Source organism: Strigops habroptila, chromosome Z, assembly GCF_004027225.2.
Source record: "Strigops habroptila isolate Jane chromosome Z, bStrHab1.2.pri, whole genome shotgun sequence".
Classification (NCBI taxonomy): Eukaryota; Metazoa; Chordata; class Aves; order Psittaciformes; family Psittacidae; genus Strigops; species Strigops habroptila.
The window spans coordinates 97,775,409-97,795,107 of record NC_044302.2 but is presented as its reverse complement, the minus strand read 5'-3'; the positions used below and the strand labels follow the sequence as shown (position 1 = coordinate 97,795,107).

Here is a 19,699-nt window from a genome sequence, read left to right as displayed (position 1 = left end):
GCCCTTTACAGCAGCCTCTTTTGTGTTGGCACAAGACTGTCACTAGTTGACTTCTGCTTCACTTTTTTCCTTTCTTCTTAGCTACCATGTTGTTATTCCACTCCTTTATCAAAGATAAGACTACTCAAGTCTTATCTAATGACTGAGATTACATCAGCTGACATCTGTCTTCCTCAGTTTCTTTTCTCATTTGGCATACTTCTTAAAATAAAGCCTCCCTTTAGCCTGGATTTGTTGACAATTAGTTAATTAATCCTTTTGCAGTAACGTCGTAGTTGCAGTATGAACCACTGGAGTCCCCAAGAGTGAAATTCTGGGACTATTAGCTTTGTGACTGAAAGAGACTTCTTGTTTTTAGTATTCTTTCTGGGAGAATCCATCTGAATTATTTGCAAACACAGCTGATGAATTTATAGCTGTTCTTGTCCAATAACAATATAATTTAATAACAATACTATAAACCAACATAAAATGTGCTAAGCCTAAGAGAGAATATGTCCAAACAATTCCAGCAGCACTTCTAGGTAGGTTTTTTTTTGTTTTTTTTTTTTTTTTTTGGTTGATTGGATAATCCCACAGTCCAGCTTTTTTGTCTGGTGGAAGATGGCATTTCCTACAGAGGGTGACCTATTTAATTTCTTTCCAGGTTACCATATAGAATAATTAAAAAGAACTCATGCAGACTTGAGCAGTTTTGTTTTTATGAACCTACTTCTTTCTTGCTTTGAAGTGCTATTACTTTGAATTTTTAACTCAATTTCATTTAATAATCTGACTTTTTAGGAAAGTGTCATGAGTCTTTGTATAGCACATTAAATTGAAGTCTTATCTCTTATAAATTCTAAGCATTACTTTTTTTAGTGAAGATTTTGGTAACTTTATTAATATATGTTTTTCAGAACTGCAGCTCTGTGGGAATCTCAGCATGTTGCTCTTAATAGTGAAATATTGGACACAGTACCTAAGCTGTATGTCAATCGGGAAGAGCAGATTACCCTTCATTTGGAGTGCCGTGGAACTTCAAATAAAGGCTGTCAAGGAGCAGCTCTCCTAACTGTCCAGGTGCAGACATGCCTTCACTTCTGGTTTGGGGCTGTTGGACATGGATAATTAAAGTGAATTGACTGAATGGTTACAAGAATGGTAGCAGTTGACTAAATAAAGCCATACACACGTAATAGTTACCTGAAATACTTTGTATGTAATGCTCAAATGGAGGTGCAGATCAGCAGCTGAAGGATAAGTTGCTGCATAAAGTTTGCTTTGCTCATAGCATCCATTCTGAAGTGTTTCCCAGTGAGTGAATGTGGGAATATGCTCACCAATGCGCTATCCCTGGAAGTGTTCAAGGCTGGATTGGATGGGGCTTTGAGCAACCTGGTCTAGTGAAAGATGTCCCTGCCCGTGGCAGGGGGTTGGAACTGGATAAGCTTTAAGGTCCCTTCTAACCCATTCTGTGATAGGAATAGAAGCATTAAAATGTTTATAGGAATACTCCCATGTTGCTTGATACATGAATTTCTTGATCCCTCTACGTTTCAGTCCCTGTAGATTAAAAGTCTGACATAAAAGCCATGAATTACATTAGTGTGTGATAACTAAACAGAAGCATGACCAAGGATGTGTGATCAAAGCTCTCGGAGGGGCGGGGGGAGACATCTATATTCAGAGTTCTTCTACTGGGCTCTGTTTCATTTTCACAAAGAGGTGCAACATCGAAGAGTTATTTAAAAAAAAAAAATTATTATGAAATGAACATGTGTCTTCTTGTCATTTAGTTTGAAGGGAAACATAAAAATGAAGCAGTGAGCCAGCAGCTCCATGCTTTGCATAAGGAAGTGAGACAACTGCGGGCAGAAGCTATGAAGCCACCTTCTCTGGGTGTCGTGGAAGCAGCAGTACATGTGGAAAATTTTATAACGTAGGTTGTTCAGACACTGGTTTAGGTAGTGATGTTTCATATTTCTTTTTCTGTATGTTAGAGTTCAAAATGCTGGACCTGTTTGTGTGTTTTTCATAATGGTTATCAGCTTGGGTCAACAATAGAACTGGAATACTGAGGCCTGTGTGTTTATGATGCAGACACCTAAAGAAATAACTCTATTATTAAAAGGTCATTCAGCCTAAGAGCGGCACAGAGTATTGTTTTCTACTTCTATTTATTGTACTATGTATTAGAATAGCCCAAAAGCACACTGAGTGATGACAGGGATGCTATGTTAAACTTTAGGAAATGGCAAATTCATACCACAGCTGTCTCAGCCATAGGCTAAACTACATGTTTTTCATCTCTCTCTCCGTATTTTTTCCATATTACAGTTCAGTTCTTTTAATAGAGAGTTGTGATTTGAAGTAGCTTTTCAATATGTGAAATAAAACTGTGCAGTAGAAGAGAACTATATAATACCACTTTTTTGGGAGAGTGGTGAATAAATGGATTAATCCAAAGCCCTCTTCCTCTTGAAGACCTTTTAGAGTTCATCCCAGAGGTCCAGTTTTGCAACACCATTCTCCTCCATCTTCTAGACTGGGATTCTTTTAGAGCAGTTGTTTTCCCACAGAGTATACTTACAGTACAAGTGAAAATATGTTGTTGCTGTTTCTGTATGTTCATTCTTGCTCATTAATCTGAAAAATTCTCTGGATGAGCTAGTTCTTCGTATTTACATCTGTGGAATTGCATTTCTTCAGATGTTTTAATTCAGACTCAGTGAAGATGGGGGTTTGCTCAACAAGACATTTATTTGGCAATACGTAAGAAAAGATTGTTTATGTTTTAATTCTTCTGCTGAGCTTGTTAAGTAAAATGAGGTAAATCTTCTTGCAGTACAGATGTAGTAGAGGTGGCCTAAAAACATGAAGAACACGTGATTTGAGGCAGAAATAATCAGTTGGAACTATGCTGTGAGAAACTTTTTGATGATCACTGTCTCACTCTGGTTATGAAGACTTTCTGATGTTTGAAGGCAGCAATATTAATTGAGCTCAACAGGGGCTATTCAGCCTTGATAGGAGAAGGCTCAGGAGGTTCTCAACAATGTATAGAAATACCTGAAGAGAGAATGCAATGAAGATGGAGCCAGGCTCTTTCCAGGGTTACCCAGTGACAGGATAAGAGGCAATGGACACAAACTAAGACACAAGAGGTTCCTTCTGAACATCAGGAAACACTTTTACTGTGAGGGGTGGCACAGGCTGCCCAGATATGTGGAGTATCCATCCTTGGAGATACTCAAAAGCCATCTGGACATAGTTCTGGGCAACTAGCTGTAGGTGACCTTGCTTCAGCAGGAGAGTTGGTCCAGATGTCCTCTAGAGGTCCCTCCCAACCTAAGCCATGCTGTGATTCTGTGAACCCATGCTTGATTATCATGTAAGCCAGAAATACCTGTATCAAGGCTATACACTGGCAAGAAACCTTTCTTTATTTTTACAGATTATTTTCCATATCTAAATTTAATCTGTGCTTTTTTTTTTTAATCCTTTCAGGGCCTTAATAAATATCTACAAGGTGCAGCCTATGCCTGCAATCAAGAAAGTTGGAATTAGTTTGTTTTTCACGTTAGTGGAATATGTGTGTGATGAAACTCAACGCAATCCTCCCACAAGGCAGTTCTTCACATCCTGCATTGAGATTCTAGGCCAAGTGAGTTTATTCTCCTGATTTTTGGATGTCTAATGCTTATTCCAATTGCCTGCCGATGTTGGGGGTCTAAAACATTCAGAAACCTGAAAATTAACTTCTAAGCTTCCATTCAGTTTTCCTTTCAACCATTTGTATAATATACAGAGTCTTTAGGAGAGTTTAAGCTTACATATAAGCATAATAAAAACTGTTGCTCTGAGATGCCTGCTTAGTGCTAATAAATGCTCACTGTGTTAGCTAAATGCTATAGTAGGCTGGATTTTTGGGCAGGTAGCTAAAGTTTGGGTACTTTCAGTGCATAAGAGTAGTTTTGGCATATATTTTGCTGTTACCAATAACTTTCTAGCTGATGCGTATCTTGTCAACCTAGACATCTCTTGTCTACAGCCTTGCAGTATTCTTTGTGTAGGGAGTTAGCCAGAAGTTTGGTAGAGAACATAAGTTCTTGTTGGTGGTGATAGTGTTATCTGTGGGGAACACATCACATGGTGCACTGAGAAAAAGCATTAGCCTCTGCTTTGGATCCAAGTATTTATTTTCATCTCTCAGATACATTTTTTTTTTTTTCTTCCCCACAAGCAGCTGTCCTTAAGTGCTTCTAGCAGCTGAAGTGATGAAAAGCTCTTCACAGCCCTAGTTCTGCTTAAATTTTTCCTAATATTAGGCAGGACTGCTGAAACTTGGATTAATTTTCTTTAGCTATCCCATCAGAGAAATTGTATTTCTACGTATTTTTAGACAACATGTGTGGTCACAAGTGCTGTTCTTCACTGTGCTAGGAAAGCATGTTTATTTTACATATCTTGTGGAACAGCAGTGTTTAATTGGTGATGATCTCATACAGTCTGTTGTTTTTTGAGAAAATGTTTCTTTTTAAAAAAGACTAAAACTGTGCTTGTCTTGACAAACAGCTCCAAGAGGTGTGTGTTCCAATAGATTCATACTAAGGTACTTTCCTCACCATTCCACGTTTCCTCAGGTGTTCATCAGTGGGACCAAGTCAGAGTGTAAACGTCTCCTCCAGACAATCCTGCAGAACCGGAGGCTCTGTACTCTGCTTTCTCCTTACTTCACTCCTGTTGCCTCTCCTAGTGAATTTGTGGCTTTATATGAAAAGGTTGTGGCCTTTCTGAGTGAGGATAACAGTGATGTGGTCTTCATGCTGCTGACGAAGGTAAAGTACTCGTGCATACTGCATCTGCTTCGTGGGTTGCTATTGTGGGTGTTCTTTCCCTAAAGACAGTGACTTTAGGCTAAGGAAGAAAGAGGTGCAGATGCAGTTCTTTAAAATAACAGTGACAGGTTCTATAGTTTGATATTGCTCATCCTGAATGGTATATGTTGTATTTAAGCTCAAAAGAGACTGGAAGCAAAAGCAAATAGGAAGCTTAAGCTGCTCTTTCCTAGCCCAGATAGTATCAGTATGTGCTTCCTAGGAGTTCATCTTCAGTGCACTCTTACTCTTGAAATTAAAGCAGACTCTGAATAGCTTCTTCTATCTGATATCTCTGCAGAGACGTTCATTAGGATAGCCACTGAATCCCAGGTATCTTATAAAAATTTTTTTAAATTCTTTTCATTTTAGATAAAACACTTTGAAACAGTGTCTGAAACTTCCATCTCTGTTTGACACCCATGTCCTTCCTGACTGTCTTAAAACATAAGCTAAGAGCAAGTGATTTGCACATCTCTTCTTTCAGGGCTACAGGATACTGCCTACCTGTAGTGCCATTGGAGAAATTCCTGCCGTACTTAGGCTTTGATGTGACTGATTCTCTTCATTAGTTGCACAGAGACGCAGGGTTTGGCAGCTGTGAATAGCAGACAGTCTGTTTTGGGCATGACTCTGAGCTGTTCTTAGTGGCAGTGATCAGCATTGTCCCTGCTAACCTAGATCTGAGCAGATTGTCTAAAGGCTGCAATAACTTTGTGCCTCCACCTGAAAATTTGTGAATTATGGAGAGTAACCCGGTCTAATGCTTGTAAGTGTTTGCTTGGCAGTGGTACTGAAGCATGGAAATTGATACGCATCTTTGTGAATCAGAAAACTCCTGCCCAGGCTTGTTTCATAAATTCTGGGACTTCTGCAACATGCTAAATCATAACCTTTGGAGAGCATTACCTTGGTTTTGAGTTGGGGTTAATGAGGTGCAGATTAATTAGTTTTTTCTTAAATATATGAAAACTTCAGGATTTTTTTCCCCCCCTGATAATTTCTCCCTTCTCCTTAGAGGTGTTGTGGCTGTTAAAAGTTCTGCTTACAAATGCTTCCTGTCCTCTGTTCTAGTTCGACCTTATGCAATGGTTAAGCATTGCTAAGCCACCTCTGTCTGAACGTAGCAAGCTTCTGGAGTCTATTCACTTGGCTCTGAATGCATGTGGCCTTGAACCCGACGAAGATATTTTGATGCCATTTAATATCTTCTGCAAGCATTGGACTAACCTTCTCCAGTATCAGTTCCCTGATCACTATAGTGATTTCTTAAGATTGTTTGTGCAAAGTGAGTATCTGAGTCGATGCGTACATAGCCTTTTGTACTGAACTCTTCTGGCTTAAAAAGAGGAACTGTGTGCAGTAAAGTTAAATAGCAGCAAATGTGGAATGATTTAAACTTTTAAGTTTCTATATGCACTTTTACGTGCGTACATACATGTGGTATGTTTTTGTTAGACATCTTTCAGCTCTACTAGAAAGAAACACTCTCCTGCAGACCAAGCACATCAGTGACAATAGATTTTCAACCCATATTACAGAATGATGGAGGAGAGGTTTCTATTAGTGGAAGCCCTTATTAGTTATAATTATGCCACAATCTGTAATGCAGCATCCTAGTTCTTGAGCACCCTTCAATGTCGAACTGAGAACTGGAGTTGCGGCGACCTGGGGCTGATACTCATATCTGCTGAAAACATGCTGGTTGGCATTAGATGCTACCTATAATCTGATGTACCTCTAAAATGAGAACAAACTATGTCAACCCATGTGCTGATGCAGCAGCTATCTCTTAATATGTGATTGTACCCAGGGATGTACTGAGTGCCTGGGAAACTCTCTAAGAGAGCACGTAGATGCCAAAAGGGAAGGTTAAATTACTTATATTTGGGAATTAGAGATACCTCTCACCTTTGAACTTTGGGATTTCAAACTCATGCTGTATCTATTTCTATTTATTGTTTTATGTAGTAGGGAGGTCTAATTTCAACCTTTTCTGACTTTTTTTGGGAAAGGGGCTATCACCCTTTTCCTGATTTTTCACAAATGCATTTCCTTCTCTTTCTCCTAAGGCTCGTCAGAGCAGCTTCTAAGCCCTGATTGTTGGAAAGCATCACTTAAAGCTTTGGGATGTGGTTCACCAGTGACTGAGCAGGTGAGCTTCAAGAGAAGTGGCTCTACTGAAAATCCTGTATTGCAGGATGCAGCAAAAATTCCCCTCTCTGCAGAACAGGTGGGTGCCTCTTTGCTTGATTTATTATGTTTTTCAGCTGTGAAAGGTGCCCACCAGTGACAAACGGCACTGCTGTGCAATCTTTCTGTGTCTGATGAATATCCTCCTTTTCACAGGTTAGAGAGACAATAGAATGGCTTTCCACATCTTTCTGCAAACTCCGGCTGGCTTCGACGGACTTCAGGACTTTTGGCCTGTTTTCAAAGTGGAGTCCTTATGTGGCTGAAGTGAATAAATTTCTGGAGTATCTTATTAAACGACTTATTGACATGGAAGTTGCCAATTTAGCCCAAGAGCCTGTTGGCAGTAACAGAATTCTAGCAGGTAATGTGTCTTTAAAGCAAATTACTTAATAACAGGCATTCAGTTTCTCTAATTTTCTCTGTTAAAGGCCATTTAAATATACAGTAAAATTTTCTTGCTCTGCATTTGTACAATGATGAAAACATTAAAATACAGACAAGTAAATTTCGATGCTGCTGCATGGCCATATGAGACTTTCTGCTTTATCTTTACATGGAGGAAGCTTGTTTTAAAGTTATTTTATGAAGAGATCATACTTTCTTCAAAGAAAAATGTAGTCTTTTGCACTGAGCAGAGATTTGGGAATGAGTGACTAATGAATTTCATCATGGCGTGGTTTTGGTTTGAGGGAAATCACCAAAATACCTTATATTTTAGTATATATAGGTTTAAAGTCTGAATCATCATGACCTCCAGAACCTCAGATGTGCTAAAGTGATATTAAAACATCTAAGCAATGTAAAATGCTTATGATTGTTGTTAAAACCACCATACTGTTAACCAACATTACTAGTAAGGGTATTGTATTTTACATTTGTATTTGACCAGGAAGAACTGATTAAATGTTGCAGTAAGTAAAGGACATTGTATTCAAGTTGGGAAGTGTGGGATTTGTTCACTATTGCTGATTTGAAGGAAAAAAATAAATAAGGCAACTTCTTTGTTTTGTTTTCTTCTAGCATTGCAGTCTCTGTATTCAGTCATTGCTGGACTCTTTAGACCATGGATACTGGTCTTGGATAAGGAAGATGCAAGGTATATATTGCATTTTAAAGTTAAATGAATTTTTGCTGAAGTAAGGACTTTAGCCCTGTAAGAATGGTTTTCATTGTTGTCTTGGTTTTTTTTAAGTCATGACTGTATTGTGACTTTCTATTTAAGTAGCTGTTACCTGCGCCTATATCCTAAGTAATTACAGAACTAATTAATTATTTAAGTCTAATTTTCCAAGGCTTGGATTGAATAATTATTTTAGATTCATGAAATATTTCTGCTTCCTGACCAGAGCTTGGTTATGAGAAAGATATGATTGCAATCACTTCTGAAAACACTGAAACTTGAATTTTTAGATTCCATTTTTTAGCTTCCATAATATCTAATATGCCTTAGTTTAAAACAAAACAAAGCAAGCCAAGCAGATACAAACCAAAGTGGGATGTAGAGAAACTTCAGGATGATAATCTACTGTCTTGTGTACCTCTGTCTTCACGTGGATAGTTATTTGTAGTATTATACGTTTAAATTTTACTTTCTTCCAAAACCAAAAGTTTTTTGAGTTGTGAGTGCATCTTCAGTACTTAGTTAGAAAGCTGACTGCAGGTGGTGTGTGCTGTTATTCAGAAATTCAGGTGTTTTGCTCTTTAATTCAGTTATAAATGTCAGACAGGTAATCACTGCTTACTCAGTGGGATCGTGGATCATCAGTATGACATTATAGTATGTACTATACACATAATGTATATGTGCCGTTATAGTATGTCCTCTTCTAAGGAAGAAGAGGAGAGTCCCAAAGAGTTGAGTTTGAGAGAACTTCTGGTGCCTGTACTATATTGATTTACTGTGCTTTAGAATATTTAAATTGCTTAAGTGTTTATGATCTGATAACTCAGCACTGAATTTGTGTTGCTTTCCTTCTACTTCTTTAAGTAACCAGCCTTGCTATCCTTGGTTGGAGAGTGACACTCCTGTAGTATCCACCATGGTCTGTTTGTTTACAGATTGCATCAAGCTATTGCATGAGAGCTTTAAAGGTGGGTGAAGTCTACAGTATTTTAATGTAGTGGCACTTTTTTGTCCTATCAGGCCAAAAAAGACTTTTGATTTAGTTGTGGGATGTGAGGTGATTTTATCTATTACGAACTTTTAGCCAGGATGATCACTGCAGTGGTACCAGGAGCATTTCTTTGTTTCATCCTTAAAAGGCAGGTTTTTTTTGTTGGCAAGGGCAGATACCATGACTAATAAATGTGTATCTGTCAGATGACAAAGCTAAATATGAAGGAAAACAGACCAAAATGAGCTGTCATGAGAAATGCATGACTTCATTCCAGGTCTGTATGTTGTTCCCATATTACATACACAGTAACATGTCACAATGACCAACACCTATGTCTCAACAACTAGTCTTCAGGGTACTTTAATCTCCAGGACAGATCATTTTGAGCTCCTATTTAGCATAGCTTATTGTACCTAATGTGTAGTTAGACATAGGAATGGAAAAAATTTATTTCACAATATCTCTTAATAACTTTCAAGGATGAACCAGATTCAAACTTCTCTTGTAAAAATAAATAATAAAAAATAACATGCTATTGTGTGTTTTATGAAATTTGTGATAAATAAGATCTTTTAAAAACACAAACACAACGTAAAAGCAATGAAGTTCTACATGGAAGGAATGTTTTAGAACTTTGAATTATTGTCCTGCAGCTCTTCATGTCCTTCTTGAGGAAGGGCATGAAATCATAAGCTTCCCTAATTGTTGATTTGGAGGAAAAAAAATTCTAAAAGCTTAATGTGCATTTTTTATTTTGTGCATATTTTAGTGTAACTTCCATTTATGGTTTTTCGTCTTCAAAATTGGACTTCTGTAACCAAGCTTTCCCTGAATTTTTTTTTTCTGTTGTTAATTGAGCTATTTTCTTTGAATCTAGATAAGCTGTTGCCAAGCCACCACGGGGCTCTTTGGTTACATCTAATGCATTACTGTGAATGCTGCACAGCCCCCAAAATGCCAGAGTTTATTCTCTATGCTTTCCATACTGAGTTCAGAAAGCTTCCATGGAAAGAAATGCATCCAGACCAGATGCTTATGGAAGAGTTCTTTAAAGTGAGTACACAGTATCTGTTGAATTAAGTTCATAGTCAGTATTGCCATTGAAGACAACTGGAGACCTGAAGACAGTTCTCCTAGCAAGTAAGCTTTTAAAGTTTGTAGCATTCACAGCTGCTCATTTTGTGATTGATTTTTGTAAAGGAGTGCTATTGAGTGTTAGACAAAGTTGTGTGGAGCTGTAGAGCTGGCAGTCTTTGTAATCTGACATTGCTCTATCTGAACATCTCATTTATTACATATATAGAATCATAGAATAGCTTGGGTTATTTTAATATGTATTTAGTTAGAGTTAACATATTTTACTGTTGTCATGTTGTTCTCACTTCCAAGTTGCCTGAGACAATGTAAAGCTGCAGATGGGTGTGGAAATGCTCCAGGATTTACAGCTTACCTGTTTGGGATGAGTTCTTCATGCAGTTCTAAATAGGCTTAGAATTTCATAGTTTCCGTTAGCGTGAAGAGAAGTGGATGCAGTTATGCAGCTAAGAGTTTGTAATAAATTAATTCTTTCTGGCCTGCAGTGGCTTGGTGTTCTGTACTGATTATTTGAGAGGCTTAGACGGTTACATGTGCAACACTTCTGGTTGGGGGTAAAATGATGGAGAAGTGGCATCTATCTTCTCCTTTGCTGACCTAAAATGCTACTGTGGCTACTGAAAAATATGAAAGTATTTATATCTTACATTGTTTTTTATATGCCTGTCTTTTTTCATTTTTCCTAGATTGAAAGAGGCAGCCCCAAGAGTTGTTTCCTATTCTTGGGTTATGTGTTATGTGAAATAAACTGGGTCAGTGTCCTCTCTGATGCCTGGAATCCCAACCCGCACCCTCAGACTCACAACATGATTGTCTGTTTGCTGTATATGATGGTCCTGCTGGGAAAGGAGGAACAACTTACAGGCAAAGAGGTAATTTTTGGAAAGGTTCATACCTGCCCGTCTCAGAAGAATAATAACCCTTTGCTAGCAAGGGCAGAGGATGTGCCTCACTTGCAGAATTACTAACTCAGAAGTGGTTTTTGCATAGGTGAAATACGCCAAATAGTCTTCCAAAGGTGGCCAAGACTAATTCCTTATGTAAAGCATTTTGTATAACTTGTGTGGAAAAGAGCTGCTGTTCATTTTAAGAAGCTTCTGTTGGTGCTGCAGTAGTGTTGTAAAAAGTAAGGAAATAAATACAGACAGCTTCCTGAAGTTACAAAATTACACTCTAGGCTTTGGAAAGAACAAATAAGTACGTTAGTTTCATTAGTGTTTAAAAAAATCATTCTTATTACACAAAGCTACTGTACAGTTGTTTACCTTCCATTTTAAAGTCGGGGATGCTGCATTATATAGTTTTCTTATCTCTGAAGCCAGTCTTTAGTTAAAATACCTGTTTCCTTTTCTCTTTCCTGGTTTTGGAGAGCCTTACTTATAAGCACATGCAAAGCAGAGGCAGTATTAGCAAAAATTTACATATGCACCTATAATACATCTGCATATATATGTGTACGTGTTATATGCACCTGAGTATGGGTCTGCCTGGTTTGATTCAGGTAGTCTGCTGACATGAGTGCAGGAGCAGCTTTGACTGGTGTTTGTGCCTGTGGGAAGAATTGGGAGAATCAGTGAGTCATGTTTATTCTGTCACAGCCAGTCATGTAAATCTCCACTGTGCCTTGCTACTTTTTCTGAGCGGCAAACATGAATGTATGGAGGGATAGTAAGGAATCATCTACTTATGAAAAGCTTATGCCAGGCTCTGTGCCTTACTGTGTGCGTGTTCGTGGTGTTTTCCAACCTGATCTTCAGTACTGGTCTTCCAGTACTGTACTACAAGTACTTCCAGTTTCTTGTGTTAAGCACAACTCGGCAATGGGATTAGTCCCTGTGAGGTTAGGAGCAGCACTTGATCTGGGTGTAGGTTTTTTCATCGCTGTCTAAAAGGAAAATATTTGTCTGCTTGAACATGTTTTCTCTAATTGTTGTTCAGTCCTTAACAGAAGTGCTTTTACAAATATTTATATTTTACTTTAAAATGCTCCCCTCCTAACTCCATATGGTGTGATGACAAGTCACAATGATGTAACAACAGCTTGAAGACCAGATACATCTTTAAAGAAGCTTGGCACTGACTGCTGCTGAGTTACTGGGGACAAATTACTTCATCTGTAGGTTGAATTTTCTTGTTCCCTTGCTCTGAAGGGGGATTTGATCATCTCTGGTTTCTCAGCACTTTTCCTATTTATTATTGCACCCCTGTATTTATGAATTATTGGAATAGGAAAGAGAAGCATTAAATGTTAGGATGGACATTCCAAACCTCGCTTTTGCTAAGAGCTCTGTGTGGGTAAATCTGTCACAGTGTCAGTCCATTGCTTCTGGAGGACTCTTGCAAAGGATCTGGGTAATCTTCAGGAAGGCCATTTCACATCTGCCAGTTTTCCTCTAATTGCAGTGTCTTTGATTATCTGTTTCCTCTGAGGCATTACAAGATGCTGTGTCAAGATGTCACCAGCAGCCTTTGATCAACATTGTATTCCAGTTTAGGAAAATTACCAGAGTTCACATGCTTTGACCTGAATGTATTTGCTTATCAGAAGCTTCTCAAGCTTCAAAAGATACCGGTTTGTACATTGTGTGAGTCAGCCTCAGGAATTCCCTCCTAGCCTCCAGCAGTGTGTTAAACTGGCACAGCCCATCACTCATCTTTTACCTCCCAGGAGGCTCCTGTGACACCTTGACCTAAGCCTCAAACTTTCTCAGCCCTGTGTTCCAGCGCATGAGCTACTTGAGAAGTACTTGATGTACCAGTGTCACACTCTTGTTGATGTAGTCTAATTTGGGTTAGTTCTGGATCGTTACAGTCTCTAGGTTGTGTGTCAGCACAATTCCAGTATTTGTTCATTATATAACATGCAGAAATCTGGTGCTTCTCAGTGTCTAGGGTGGCCCTTTTGTATTGCAGATGTGTATGAACCCATGAGAGGAGGATGGTGGTAACGGAGGCTATACTCTCTGCTGCTTATAGACAGCTGTGTACTTGCACTGCCAGTGTGAATTGTGAACACTGTAGGGTGCTGGACAGTTCAGGATGGTATTTATGAGAATTAGCACTTGAGGAGTCCCCCAGGTTGGAAGATGTTGCACTGAATGGAAAATTGAGGGACGTGGCTTCTGTCCCTGGTTCAACTGCGAACTTAGTTTATTTAAAATAAATTTTAATGCCTCTTTTAAACCTCTACGGAAGTGACTTTATGTTGTAGTGTCTCTGTTTCTTTCCCTCTCTCTGTACATATTAAATTTTAATCTTTCTCACTGACTTTGGAGCTTGGTTAGAGCTGCTGCAACAGCCTGGGTACTGTTATGTGAATGCTAGAGATGACATACGTGGGTTGGCTTTCTGCTTGCATAAGGAGCCAGACTCCCAGTGGTCATCTATTTCTGTGGTGTTTCTGCTCCATCTCCTTCAAATTTTGGAGTCTGGGCTTCCTTCCAGTATTGAGTACTGTGAATGTTAATTTTAAACACTGAAAAAGGTTGAGCTTAGACTGATGTCTTTAAATCTCCAGGAATCTCCACTCATAAATCTTCTTGGACAGACCAGCTCCCTTCCTTGGCAGCTTGTGGGCATTTCATCTTACCAAAGCATCATCAGCTACTGCAGCAGTCACTACCCTCCCTCTGTTATCCTTGCTAAGGATGCTGCAACTGAACTGATTGTGAAGCTACTGAAAATCTCAGCAGGCTTTGGTGCATCTTCAGAAAGTCACATCCACCTTGTAAGTTGAACTGGATTTGCAGTGTCTCTGAGCTCTTCTTGTCATTTGCGTGTTCTGCTTTCGTATATTATAGAGCGTGGAAAGAGTTCTAGGCATGATTTTTTTTTCCTAATTTATTTAAATTTTGGTTAACAGGATGCAACACTGAAGTGCCGAGCATACATTCGCCAGGTGGTTCAGTTCCTCAGCACCTTAGAACAAAGTGGAAAGATTACTCTTGCAGTTCTGGAACAAGAAATGTCCAAGTTGCTAGATGATGTTGTCATCTTTAATCCTCCAGGTTTGTGTTAAAGAAGTGGCAAACTACTTCAAAGCTGTCAAGATCCCTTATTCTACTGCATGGCTTGTTGAGCATCTGTGACTGTGTAATTTCTTGCATTACTCTCATGTCTTCCTCGTGCGCAGTAGGACATGTTGCTTTGATGTATATATAGGTGGTATAAGCACAACACAAAAATATAGTCTGTACACAAAAGTATAGTTAGCCTGTAGAGCTGTTAAGAGTGGCAGAACCAACACTAAAAACAGGGGTTATGTTGTGAGGAAAAAATTGACGAATATAGAGGAGCTTGAGGGATTCTATTCTGTGTTCTCTAGTTTTTTAATATTTTTTTAGATTTTATTTGCATCTTTATTAAAAGGAAGGATGACACAATTACTCTCATGGTCCTTCAGGGATGGGATTCTAAACAAGAGTTCTAACCTGTTGTGCACTTGGGAAAACTGACTTTTGAAGTAGGGGAATGGTATTGATGTATACTAGTAGTACAGTGTGTCCACACCTGCAGCATTTGTATTGATCTCATTTCTATTACTAGTACCATCCTGAGCTTCCTCTATTGAACTTAAACTTCAGGTGAAATCAGTTGCCATGCTGTACTATACAGCAAGTCAGGAGTCGTGTCTCTTTCTGTCCATTACTCATATAGCTGTCCTAGCAAGAGAGAACAGGAAGTATCTGAAAGTCTGTGAGACTGAGAACTGTTTCTTTCATTACTTTTATTGCTACTTGGAGAAGCTCTGTAGGATACCGCCGTAGTCAGTAAAACTCTTTGTGACTTGAAGAGAAGTGAAGGCTTGCCTGTTGCTGCTGATGCTTATTGTAGCTGAGAGATTCTGCACGAGAAAGGAGCTCCAGTGTAAGAGGTGCAGCTCTGTTTCATGAACCCATGTGCACACTTGTATGTGTTGAAGGGCTGAAAGAGAGAATGCTCTGTCTTGCTCAGCCAGACTGTGGAGTGCAGGAGGGTCACTGGTGCAGTTGCACAAAAGCAGTGGTGTGTATAAGATTTAGCTTCTCTGTGAGGTATGAAGGAGGCTGGCAGAAGTTTTTGGAAGGGACTCTGGGGCAGCACCTTCTGTTGGCAACAGCTGGACAGGAGAATAGCTTAGTTTGGAAGGGTGTAAGATATATATATATATATATGAGACAAAAAGTGATGGTATATTGAAAAATATGGGATCTGAGCATGACATGAATGGTATGGAATAAGGGGTGGATACTGTCCTGGGTTCAGCTGTAGTAGTTACTTTTCTCCATTCCTTTGGCAGCAGAGTGGAGACCACAGTTTGCTTTTACTTTGGAGGCCTGTTGTCCAGTCTCCTTCTCAAACCAGTGGCTAACTTCAAAGTTAAATCAGGTTCTACAGGGTCTTGTCCAGCGAGCTTCCAAGTATCTGCAAGTTTGGAGGTCTGAGCCTCTTTGGGTGGTGTTTTTCCAGTGATAAATCCCTCTGTGCACAACTTTTCTTCATAAACAGTTAAAATTTTTCCTTCTACAATACATGATGTTGCTTGAAAAATTTCTTTCATAACAATAATAACTTTTTTCAACATGTGCAAAGATCTACTCTGTAGATAGACTTTTAAGAGCCAATTTAAGGAAATATTAGTGCTTCGAGGGTGTTATTACAGGTGTCCCATGATAACATGCTCAGGTAATGCCAAGAGATGATTTCAAAAAGATATTATGAGACTGAACGCTGGGATTAGCAGGAAATCCTGAAAGGCATGAGGGGATTGTAACATTTCAGGGCTCATGTCTGTTATATTTTAAGTTGAATAAGCTGAAATCTTGTTTGTTTCACTCTAAGCTGTGCTTTAAACTGTGATTTTATACCAGAGTTTTTCTTGGAGACTGTAAACATGCTTTATCATTCAATTTATTTGCATTGTAATCTTGGTAAAAGAGCCTAGGAGAAAGCTGGGCTCCAGTGTACTCTGCTGTGTGGCCTTATCAGGTGTCTCTCTGTTTAATGAATGATGAGCTGTCTCAACAAGGGAAGAGACTGCAAGGAATGAGTGTCTTACTGCAGTCTTGTAAGTGCAGGTAGGGAATTGAGGTGTGTAATGAGCAAGAGGCTTTTCCCAGTACCTACAGAAAGTATTCAGTGGAGAAGCTGAAATTGGGGTCCAGTGTCTATGTGCTGAAATGGTTCTCTTATTTCTGACTTTCAGAGATGGACCTGCAAATGCGTCACATGGCCCTCAGCAGCCTGTTCACAGAAACACTGATGATGATGAACAATTCTAGTGTGACAACCGCTGAGTCTCTACGGGGGAGCTTACGGAAGTGGGTTGACAGCAAAGTTCATGGGTTGCTGGCAATGCCCCTCCTCACAGCAGCATGTCAGAGCCTGGCATCTGTGCGGCACATGGCAGAGACGACAGAAGCCTGTATTACTGCTTACTTCAATGAAGGTAGGAGCCTGTCTTCTGCTGCAGCTTGTCTCAAAAAGTTTGATCAGTCTTGAATGCCCATTAAATACAAATCATCTGGAATACTTACAGCTTCACTCTGTGTAGCACTGGAACTGGGGTTTAATCTGATTTCTGTAATCAGGGCCACTTTTTTTGTATCTGATGGCTCCCAAAGCTAGATAGAGAAAAGTTAGGCCATTGTGGTTTGTGTTTTGCAACTGCTCTAACTGCGTTTTTTTAAGAACCATACCTGTCTCTGTGGAAACCAATATGCTCTATGTAATGGTTGCCATTTTTCCAGCTAAAGGGGAAGACTTTTTAAAAACAGAGAATCATCCCAAGAGAACAAACCAGGTATTTTTCCCCTCCTCTATTGTTCTGTAGGCTAATTAAAAAAAAAACCCCAGTCTTCATTGGTAAAATTCTGAAGGTTTTTTTGATGTGATTCCCCGTCGCTTTCTGTTTATATAATCCTTGTGGAACCACATTTTGATTTCTTCCACATTCTGTGTGATCAGATTTCAGTACACCTGAAGGAAATACTTGAAATTCCATTGGTAAATTCCTAAATTTAATCCTGACTGAATGCTGGGAAGATATCTTGCCTTGGCCTCAAGGAGGTGCCATATGATAGTGGAGTTTTTCTTTTCTCTCCATCAGAGTTGCATGGCGAGCTGATTACCTGGAAAATAGCCAAACCAGCCCAAATTCTGTGTTACAGGAACACGGTGAAATAAGCGCTGCTTTCTCACATGCTTTTTATTCTGTTCTTTTGTTTTCTTTATAGATTCTCCTCACCACCAGGATTTAGGCTGGGGCCCTATACTCGCCTCCCTCCAAGTTCCTGAGCTAACCATGGAAGAATTCCTGCAGGAGTGTCTGTCTTTAGGAAGCTACTTGACCCTGTATGTCTACCTGCTGCAATGCCTAAACACTGACCAGACTCTTACCAATGAAATGAAAATCCTGCTAACCATCAGCAAATGGTTGGAGCAGGTGTACCCAAGGTAGGAAACTCAAGGCTTCTGAATATGCCTTGACTTTTAATTTGGTTGTCGTTGTATAGGCTGTATAATTAGGTTATTTTCACCATGCTGCTGGATGAAATGGCAAATCCTTCTATGTCCACTCTTATGGAGTCTGTCCGACCTCGGTGCCACACTAATAGTTGTAGTTAAACAGGAGAAGGAATTTTACTTGAACACTTCTGGTGCAGTTTGGGTCAGTTTTCAGTCAGAGAAACTTGATTTCGATGGCAGCCTGGATTTCTGCTCAATTAAAATGACTTCAAGCAAACCCTGAATTACCGTGGGTTCCACTTCCCAGAATGTCCACTAGGTGGGAGGAGTTATGTGCTAAATGCTCAGTCTGGCACTGTGAGGCGTGGTGGTCAGAACTGCCTGATGAGGGCTGTACAGCAATACTGAACCACGTCTGAACTTAGTGGATCTGGTAGGGTGCCCAGAGTTAGGGACCTGTAAAACAACTTGCTAGATAACAGGGGGAAGAATGGGTAGCTTTGGGGTTTAAATGATCATGCTTTGTACTTAAAGTACGTAACAACTGTATCTACAGTTGCTGCTGAAATTGCCAGAATTTGGTGAATATTTTTCCATATTAATGTTGCTAATATGAATATTTGCTGTGAAGGAATACTTTGGGAAAATATATGCTCCCGCTACTTCTGGAAGTTCAAAGAATCCCTTCACCGTTGTAGGTACCATAGTAATTTGATTGCCAAAGTGTGAAGGAGGCAGCAAAGCCACCGTACACAGCAAATTAAACCTTGCTTTAAACATCAAAGCTGAAAGTGTCTTGGATGGGAAATGACTGGGTGGAGTAATGTGAGGATAGTCTGATGCAGGAAACTCATGGTGATGCTTTACGTGGAAAATCTGAGCTTGTCAACTTAAACTGCAAACTGTTTTAGGAAAGAATAAAAATATCATAGGGGGAACTTCACTTTGTGCTTTGCTCAACAGAAAACTTCAGTGTTTCCTTTTCTACATGATCATATTAAAAGTCTAAATTGTTGTGGAAACAATAGCTAGTGCTTCCTAAAAGGTTTTATTGGTAAGTGAGGAAAAAAGAGTAGAGATACAGTTTCATTCCTTTTATGCCGAATCTTAGACAAGTTTAAATCCACTTATGGCTGCAGTGTCATTTATTCTCAATTGTAAAACTTTAAAGGAAGCATTGTTCTTTGTCCTTTTATAGACCTTTAAAACGTGCTAGCTGATGTGACCATCAAATCCATAACAATGGCAGTTACAGCAGTGTAATATCTGGTGGGGTAGTATAGTTGTGCTATTTTCATATAGTAAGATTAGCTGTCATTAATTAACCATCTAGGTTCTTCATGGGCGTAATGGGGAGAGATACAAACTTCTTAACCAATGCATCTGACTCTTTAATTCATATTTTGTTTTATTTTATTCTTTAAATCTTATCTAAAGCTCAGCAAAGGAAGAGGCAAAGTTGTTTCTTTGGTGGCATAAAGCCATGCAGCTATCTTTGATTCAGATGGAGCAGGATGACACCGTTCTGATTGAATCTGTCATTCAGACACTCCTGTCAATCCAGGGCAGGCAGAGTCAGCTGGCTGAAGAGAGACTGACTTCTGGAATTCTTGGTGCAATCGGGCTAGGCAGGAGGTCTCCTTTGTCACCCAGGTAAGGGCTGATGGTAAATTAATTGATTTGAGTCATCATGTTAAAAAAGCTGCAGCCTGTATCCAGACTGCACAGTACAATGTCAAAAGATGTTCTGAATCCATGCTGTGCCCAAATCTATAAAGCTGTTTGGGCCCTTCACAGAAAAAAAGGTAGCAAGTGTTTTAATCTGGTTAGGAAGTGAATATGAACTTCTGCAAAGTTTGCAGTGGAAACGGAAGGAAAATGCAGTGATTTGTGATGCTGGCTTAATGTCCATCTCAGCAAAGTTTGTAGGGAGACTGTTTATTAGAGGAAGATACTTCCACCTGGTCTGTAGAAGATGATTCCAGT

At 39.4% G+C, this 19,699-nt stretch overlaps 1 protein-coding gene across 9 annotated transcripts in view; it reads left to right on the top strand.

Moving 5' to 3' along the window:
- Window positions 1–19,699, top strand: part of EPG5 (ectopic P-granules autophagy protein 5 homolog) — a 59,085-nt gene that overhangs the window by 35,128 nt on the left and 4,258 nt on the right. For 7 of the 9 annotated variants that reach the window (XM_030469772.1, XM_030469774.1, XM_030469771.1 and 4 more), the window contains 16 exons: window positions 900–1,062; window positions 1,779–1,921; window positions 3,490–3,646; window positions 4,626–4,820; window positions 5,934–6,147; window positions 6,932–7,092; window positions 7,209–7,416; window positions 8,076–8,151; window positions 9,043–9,146; window positions 10,050–10,225; window positions 10,954–11,139; window positions 13,785–13,994; window positions 14,130–14,274; window positions 16,452–16,694; window positions 17,482–17,701; window positions 19,151–19,366. In XM_030469772.1, coding sequence (XP_030325632.1) covers window positions 900–1,062; window positions 1,779–1,921; window positions 3,490–3,646; window positions 4,626–4,820; window positions 5,934–6,147; window positions 6,932–7,092; window positions 7,209–7,416; window positions 8,076–8,151; window positions 9,043–9,146; window positions 10,050–10,225; window positions 10,954–11,139; window positions 13,785–13,994; window positions 14,130–14,274; window positions 16,452–16,694; window positions 17,482–17,701; window positions 19,151–19,366 — 2,817 coding nt within the window. Of the gene's footprint in view, window positions 1–899; window positions 1,063–1,778; window positions 1,922–3,489; window positions 3,647–4,625; window positions 4,821–5,933; window positions 6,148–6,931; window positions 7,093–7,208; window positions 7,417–8,075; window positions 8,152–9,042; window positions 9,147–10,049; window positions 10,226–10,953; window positions 11,140–11,257; window positions 11,858–12,287; window positions 12,384–13,784; window positions 13,995–14,129; window positions 14,275–16,451; window positions 16,695–17,481; window positions 17,702–19,150; window positions 19,367–19,699 lie in introns of those variants that run through there. The other 2 variants (XR_003989075.1, XM_030469779.1) reach the window with 2 other exon arrangements.